At 42.3% G+C, this 8,623-nt stretch overlaps 1 protein-coding gene across 1 annotated transcript; it reads left to right on the top strand.

Moving 5' to 3' along the window:
- Positions 1–935: 935 nt before the first annotated feature.
- Positions 936–2,700, top strand: LOC124471035. The gene is made up of 3 exons (XM_047025338.1): positions 936–1,204; positions 1,319–1,635; positions 1,914–2,700. Exons 1-3 carry the CDS (start codon positions 937–939, stop codon positions 2,121–2,123), a joined length of 795 nt encoding a protein of 264 aa, XP_046881294.1. The 5' UTR covers position 936; the 3' UTR covers positions 2,124–2,700.
- The last annotated feature ends 5,923 nt before the right edge of the window (positions 2,701–8,623 follow it).

Genomic DNA, 8,623 nt, shown 5'->3' with positions numbered 1-8,623 from the left:
TGGTATCAACCTCGTTTTAAGAAAAACATTCTCATAAACACATAAACATTTATTGGCGATCTCTGGAAGAAGAACTACACTACCCATGATCCTTGAGCGTCACACCGACGTCTCTGATTGGTGGAGCACGGCGTCGTGACGTCGTCACTGAAACGTTTCCCGCTCGCGCGAAAAGTGAGCAAGAGAACAATGAGGTAAGAACCTTAGAAGAAACGCCATGGACATGGACTGTGCAAGACAGGTAAGAACAGCTCAAATATGTTTAGAAATACAAATTAATAATTCCAACCCTCCTCCTTTATCCGGGCTTGGGACCGGCAAAAGTGACCAAAAAGGAACACTTTGGCAGAGTTACTTAGGTTTTTTTTTTTATTTTATTTTTTATATATATATTTTTTAATTAAGTTTGTTTTTTAACTTTATGGTCCGCGTAGGATCCTACAACAGGTAACATTTAAACATGAACACTTTTAAACATAACATGTGTTGTGTACAATATACATTAACAATTTAAATTGCCCACTCTGGCAGTTAGGCCTATTCAAGTTTTTATTTTTTTCAAGTTTTTTGTTTTTAATATGTTTTTTTTCTTCTTTAGCTTTGTTTTAACCTTATGGTCCACTTAGGAGCCTAAAACAAGTCACAGTTATATATGAACATTTTTAACTAACACTTTTTTTGGGATGATGTTAACTAGTCTTGCTCTAATTGCAGGTGTGGAGGGAGGTCTGAAGCCAAAAACACAGACAGGCTGTGCTAGCTCCCAGAACCAGTGACTCTTCATCGTCACTCAGGCTCTCCACTGCAGGTTCAGCTGAAGGAGCTGCCTTGAATGAATAAGCAGGTGAGGTTCCAAACAGTTTCAGAATGTGATCAGGCAGCTGGTGCTCAAAGCAAGCCTCACCTGACAGCTTTAATCCATATCTGATGTATAGGATGGAGTTCAGGGTTGGCAAGGACATCCTGTTCCTGAGTTTGGTCTTCACCACACTCATCTGGCTGAACACTCTCTCAACTTCAGCATTTGAGTGTGGCAAAGACAACACAGCCACAGCAGCCATGGCGAGTTCCTGGAATGGATTGAGACCAGCTGCGTCCCTGAACCTCCAAATCTCACTCCAGAAGCTCAGCGTGTTCTTTTTCTCAGTCCAGACACTGAGGTGGATGGTACGCCATTGCTGGACAATCTTGTCTATTGCTTCAGGTGAGAAGCCAAGGAGCTTTGCAAATGTGACCATTTCTGCTGGGCTCTTATTGTGCTTCAGAGTTTCCTGTACATTGAAAACTGACATGTGTTTCAATGTCTCCATGTTCTCAGGCAGTCTCATCCTCAGCTCATTGGTGAGGGAGATAGTGAAGGCGACACACCGTTTTCTGACATTCTGCTCATCGTCAGGCGCAAGGTGGAGCTCAGCTGCCTTTGAATCAAAAAGGAAACCGAGGTATGGAACAGGACTTATGTATCCATCGAGAGGCCCTTTCAAGACATCCACCTTTGCCAGTGGATTCAGGACCCTGCTGCTCACAGACTTAATGAGGCTCACCAAGCTGTCAAGTAGATTGAGAGGATCGACCTGCTCTCCCTCAAACGCTTTCATGGCCAACTGTACCTCTCCCAGCACTGACTTCAGAAAGGTCAAGTATAGCACATTTTGAGGATCACTGTACATGGAGTATAACACCTCAGCCATGTAGCAGTGCTCACTCGACTTGGTGACCTCAAAATGCAGCTTGAGCTCCTCCCATTGGTCCAAAATGCGTGAGACTGCGGGCTCAATAGAGAGCCAACGTGTGGCACACACCTTTGTGATCTGTAATGGTTTCTCCCCACAGTTAATGGTCTCATAAATGGCCTTGTATGCCTCCCTGCGTTTGGGAGACACTGAAAGCCATTTATATGTCTCCCTTACAAGGTACTCCACACTGCGTGGGATCGTCTCATTCGATGCATGGGTGACAGCAAGCTGCAGGGAGTGACACACACAACGGATGAGGACCAGATCTTTAAGGCCATACTCATGTTTGAGCACTGCATGGACCCCATTATTTATCCCTGTCATTACAGAGGCATTGTCAGTCCCTATCCCAAGGAGCTTCTCTTTAACAAGAGAGCACTTTTCTAAAAAAGCCACCACAGCACGGGCAATAGAATGTGCATCTCCTCCCTCCAGCTCAACAAGCCCCAGAAATGTAGATACCACTGTCCCTTTAGTTTCACTAAAGTATCTGATGACAACACCCAGGTACTTAGACACACTGATGTCTGTGGCCTCATCGAGGAGGAGGCTAAAATGCTGCTCACCCACATCTGCCACCAACTTTTTCAAGAAGTAAGGTGCTAGGACACCATTGATCATTTCAGTGCACTTAGTCCTGTGCATTCTGAAATGCGTAGCAGCAGCGGAGTCAGAAAAGGCTGACCTACATGCTTCCCCAATGTGGTCACATGCTAGGAGGGAGCAGTGTTCAGCAATGGCTAATGCTATGGTAGCCTCAGCCTTTTTGGAGCTATCAATTTTGCCTACCATAAATGGCAGCGTTGTTTGTGCTGCTAAGTTATAAGGCTTTGCCTTTTGAATGTGTTTTAGGGTTGTACTGTGTTTCTTCACATCACTGATTTTAGCATAGAAATCCACTTTGCAGTAATGGCAGTATGCTCGTCCAATATCTCCAATAAATGGCTTTAACCATCCCTTAAAAGCTGTGTTTGCCTCCCACTCCTTTCTGTATTTCTGCTGGTAAAGTTTAGACATGGTAAAGAAAGTTTGTGTCACAGAGGCACACACATACAGTGGACGAGGTGAGGTGAGTGAGTGACTGAGCCTGAGGCAGTGTGAGTCAAACTATATATAACACAGTGATTTATTTAGTGCAGTGATTTTATTATTTTATTTAGACAAAGAAAATATACATTATCCCGCCCTGACTGTACATCAGGGGGCGGGATCAGTCAGCGGCAGCTTGCTGGCCGGGACACGGATTCATTTGCAGCTTGGATGCTGAGCCGTGAACGTCTCCTGTTAGCTCCTGCTAACAGGAGACAGCTGGGAGGGACTTCTGCGCGAGGAATGAGGCCGCCTGTAAGTGCTTGGAAACGGGGAAGGGAGGGGCCGCGCAGGCACCCGCTGCTCGTTGTGAAGAGTCATAGCGATACGTGTTTTCACCTCAAAAAGTCGCCAAAAGTCACCAATAACTCCAGAAAAGCTAGATTTGTCGCTTTTTTGAAAAAAAGTCGCCAAAGGGGTCTGAAAAGTCGCTAAATCTAGCGACAAAATCGCTAAGTTGGCAACGCTGCACACAGGTCGTTCGCAGGAGTGATGCCAACCATCACACATGCACTGCCTTATATAAACTTAAGATCAAATGGCATTCTATAAGGTCAATCAATCAATGTAGCAAACTCCCGTGATTGGCTAACTCAACTTAGTTGACTTAACTAACTCAACTTATAAAGCCACAGGGGTTGACCAGTCAAATGGTCAACTGTCCTTTGTGTGACCATCTTCAAACAATACTTTTAATTAACACAAACAATGAAACAGGACACAGTCCTTCTAGCCAAAGTTCAGAGCAACTGTCTCATTGACCCCTTACAGTAACCAGAGGACAGAAGGCCATATAAAATGCTTCACCCATCCCCCAGGGCAAGCTACCCACAAAGCTATCAGCACCTCACATTCCTTTGAACTCAACTTAATTATCTTCCCTTCCTGTCTCTTACCAATGAACATAGAAGATTATAGATTTCATACACATACATCTATGCATATGACCAACATTTCCATTACACCGTCTACGTTGGCGTGGGGGAAAAGTATGTTTGTAGCATCACGCTGGCGGGCATGTGGGGGCGTGACCAACATTTCCATTACACCGTCTACGTTGGCGTGGGGGAAAAGTATGTTTGTAGCATAACGCTGGCGGGCATGTGGGGGCGTGATCATGATTTTTACTTACCAGGAGAGCTCAGCCTTGAGTCACTGATTCATTGTTGATACAACCTTTAACCCTCCACCAACACACTTCCTCCAACTGCTAACAACACACACACCAGTGGCAGCTGGTGACTCAAAAAAACTGTATAGGACAAGGCGAAAAAACCAACCCACTGTGTCATGTTATTTTAAACCATTTGGCTGCTATCTCTACTTTCTCATTATATTGGTGGCACCCGCTCCTTACCTAGGGTGTTTAACAGGGTTTAGCTAGGTGATGGGGTGTATGCCCATGGGCAGCTTACCTGTTCCAAAGCCCCTGTATGACTGAACTAATAATAATATAACGAAAAGCACGATACCGAGTATCGGCGATAACTCGACAAACAAGCAGGTGGTAAAACAACGTATAACACTGAACACGATGCTCGTTAGTATCGCCAACGGCAAATGCACAGGGCTAGAGACTCTCTGAACAGTACACAGGACCGGGTTTAAATTTGGACGGACAGACAGGTGATTGGAGGAGTGTAGTGCGTTGGCGGCGGGGGAGTGGTGATGGCAGCCAATCCTGGACAGAGATGGATAGACGGAGGTGCACCGTTGACGGGGAAATGGAGGTGGTAGCCAATCACTGACGGGCAACGAAGACGAGGGGAAACTGAAGGGAGGACAAGCACACAACAATACAGAACACACATACAAGCAGGGCGAGGAACGTAACACTAAGGTTTCTGATTTTCAAACTCCAAGATCTAGTCAAGGCCGTGGGTCTGGTGAGCACGTAGTGGACTACGCATTTTCGATAATCCACACTTGAAAGAATATAATCCATTTATTTGGCTCCAATAGGTGAACATAAACAAGTTGTAAATTCATACAATAAAGCAAAGTTAGACAGTAAACTACTACTGAAAAGTGGTCAAAAAAATACGTATCTGTTACGCGCCTCGAGACCCAACATTTGGCTACCAAGTCATCTACCCAATGAGCCGTCTAGGTGCCGCAATTATAACGTTCCAGGTAATGCCCAATTTACCAATGACCCTATAGTTCAAGCAAATGACAGTCCGAAATGCAAATATAGAAACAACATAATCACATAACACACGTAACACAACCAAAGTAACCCAAGGCAAGTGCAAACTTGTCATCATAAAGACAGGCATCATGTGAATGAATGTTGGTAACAAATGTTGGTGGTAGTCAGAGGGGCCGTAGGCGCTGATTGGCGGCCACGATTCCGTACCACCACCGGTTTGACTGTGTCTTAATGAATCCTGGACTCTGTAAAGCGACTTTGAGTACCTTGAAATGCGCTATAGAAATAAATTGTAATATTAAAATGTATTATTAAACTCTACAGTCGGACAAAAATGTCCAAAACGGCTACAACAATAATTATGTGCTTATCTTTAAATGTACCAATAACAAAGCTAGCGACTTAATGCAAACTTACATCTAACTTTACAGTTTTTTTCAATTTCTTACACGCATTGGTTGAAACTGAAGTAACATTTTCAAAACTCTTCACAGTCTGCATTAGCAATATGCAGGTGGGCCATTATGGAAGCAAATCGTGACCAAAATTCAAATGAAAATGCATTTCCAGAAATGCATTTTCATTTTAAGAATGTGGCTGCATTATTTGACTCATAAATCAAATTAGTATTCAATCATCCTATTTGCATTTTCATTTTCTTCTTTAAGACTGCTCATTCTTTCCCTTAATTAAAATGAAAACGAAAAAGACATTTGAAATTTAATTTTCAAAATATGCCCCAGCAAATAGATACCAAAATTCAATTTGAAATGTAAAATTTGAAAATGAAAATGCATTTCTAGAAATGCATTTTCATTTTAAGAACGTGGCTGCAAAATCGTGACCACAATTCAAATTCAAATGCATTTCCAGAAATGCATTTTCATTTTAAGAACGTGGCTGCAAAATCGTGACCACAATTCAAATTCAAATGCATTTCCAGAAATGCATTTTCATTTTCAAGAACGTGGCTGCAAAATCGTGACCACAATTCAAATTCAAATGCATTTTCAGAAATGCATTTTCATTTTAAGAACGTGGCTGCAAAATCGTGACCACAATTCAAATTCAAATGTATTTCCAGAAATGCATTTTCATTTTAAGAATGTGGCTGCATTATTTGACTCATAAATCAAATTAGTACTGATTAGTACTGAGCGGACATTGCATTTTCATTTTCATGTTCTGCCCGCAAAGAACTGCCCATAATTCGAAAACGAAAATGCATTCTGAGCGGCGCAGTAGAGTGACGTCAGTAGCCGCTCTTCTTCAGCTCCCTGCTGACCGAGCTACCCATCTTGTTCGGTAGGGGGCGGTGTGCACATACGCATTGCATTACATGGCAAATGTGCCGGGAAATTGATTGAATTGCCGGGTCTTTAGAGGACGCATCACAGATCATGGCGCTCCCTCAAATTGTGCAGACACTGATAGAATTAGCTGAGCTGGTAGAAACTAATAATATATCTGAGTCTGATGCCCGTGACCGAGTAGAACAAGTCACAGAGAGCTTGGCTGCATACTCTGCCGTCACAGACGTACACATTAATGAGGTTGCCATAGTAAACCTCTCTTCAGTCCTGGAACGGCTTGATGCTGTGAATAAAAGATATATTATTAGTTTCTACCAGCTCAGCTAATTCTATCAGTGTCTGCACAATTTGAGGGAGCGCCATGATCTGTGATGCGTCCTCTAAAGACCCGGCAATTCAATCAATTTCCCGGCACATTTGTCATGTAATGCAATGCGTATGTGCACACCGCCCCCTACCGAACAAGATGGGTAGCTCGGTCAGCAGGGAGCTGAAGAAGAGCGGCTACTGACGTCACTCAACTGCGCCGCTCAGAATGCATTTTCGTTTTCGAATTATGGGCAGTTCTTTGCGGGCAGAACATGAAAATGAAAATGCAATGTCCGCTCAGTACTAATCAGTACTAATTTGATTTATGAGTCAAATAATGCAGCCACATTCTTAAAATGAAAATGCATTTCTGGAAATACATTTGAATTTGAATTGTGGTCACGATTTTGCAGCCACGTTCTTAAAATGAAAATGCATTTCTGAAAATGCATTTGAATTTGAATTGTGGTCACGATTTTGCTGCCACGTTCTTAAAATGAAAATGCATTTCTGGAAATGCATTTTCATTTTCAAATTTTACATTTCAAATTGAATTTTGGTATCTATTTGCTGGGGCATATTTTGAAAATTAAATTTCAAATGTCTTTTTCGTTTTCATTTTAATTAAGGGAAAGAATGAGCAGTCTTAAAGAAGAAAATGAAAATGCAAATAGGATGATTGAATACTAATTTGATTTATGAGTCAAATAATGCAGCCACATTCTTAAAATGAAAATGCATTTCTGGAAATGCATTTTCATTTGAATTTTGGTCACGATTTGCTTCCATAGGCCATAAGTTACTCTCCTCCAAAACTCACTCAAACCACCAAAACACTTCATACATGTCTCAAAAGAAGCTTGTTTGACCATAACACTGGCAACAGTTCTCTCTCAGAAAGCATACATTGTCACTCACAACACACTGACCTAAAAAATGCAAACAGAGAGCATTACAAAAAGAAAATCATTTTATCTTTGCAGTTTAAATGATTTTACACACTCAGTGTTGGGGGTAACGCGTTACTTTATCAGTGCGTTACCCCCAAACATAACGCGCTACTTTATCAGACTACATTTGTCTGTAACGCAGAAATGTAACACATTACTGTTGATAACTTCAGTAATCGCACTACAGTTACTAATACAAAAATGTATTGCGTTACTTGCATTACTGCGATCTGCATATCTGAAGGAGAAAAAAAAACAACAGTTCAAACTTCCTTTTACAGTACGTGTATTTGCGTCAGCCCCAGAGTTCAGGAGGCGAAACAAGAACGGCAGAGGAAGTCTTTTGAGGGTTGGAGGTATGCACATTACTTCGTATTAGTTTTTTCTGAATGCTTAAACCCTAAACATGTTTATTTTTTGCACAATGTCTAAAACGATTAATACGCATAGCAAAACCACTCACTGAGTTTGCAAAACTAAAAGCACAAACACTGCTTTGCATTCAGTTTGCAATTTTGTAACACACACTTTGCAAAATGTAGGTACAATCCACTGCACAGCACTCTTTTTGCGGAACTGTAAACACAACTCACTGCTTTACACTCTATTTCCAAATGATCAACACACTCGTAGCAAAACTATACACTTGCATGGCTATTATTTACACTATTTTGCCAACTGTCTGGCACACTGTCACATGTGAAAACTGTTCTAGATAATTAGTTCACTTTGCAATCAGACTATAAATAAGCCACAGGTAAGCTGTCGGTGTGGAGTACAATGGAGGGAGCAGGAAGAGTGAGAATTAGAGGAGGCCGAGGAAGAGGACGTGGAGGTGAAGAAGCGAGAGGGAGAGGACGACCAGGACAAGGAGGTGAAGTTGGAGGAAGAGGACAAGGAGGTGCAAGAGGAGGACAAGGAGGGGGAAGAGGAAGGGTAAGAAGAGTTAGAAATAGAATTACTGACATCTGAGATACAATAGTGGACCATGTAATCAACCATGGAATGACCCTGAGGGAAGCTGGCCAACGGATTCAGCCTAACTTGAGCCGCTACACTGTAGCAAGCATCATA

The sequence above is a fragment of the Hypomesus transpacificus genome, chromosome 9, assembly GCF_021917145.1.
Source record: "Hypomesus transpacificus isolate Combined female chromosome 9, fHypTra1, whole genome shotgun sequence".
NCBI classification, from domain to species: Eukaryota; Metazoa; Chordata; class Actinopteri; order Osmeriformes; family Osmeridae; genus Hypomesus; species Hypomesus transpacificus.
This window is presented reverse-complemented; position numbering and strand designations above follow the sequence as displayed.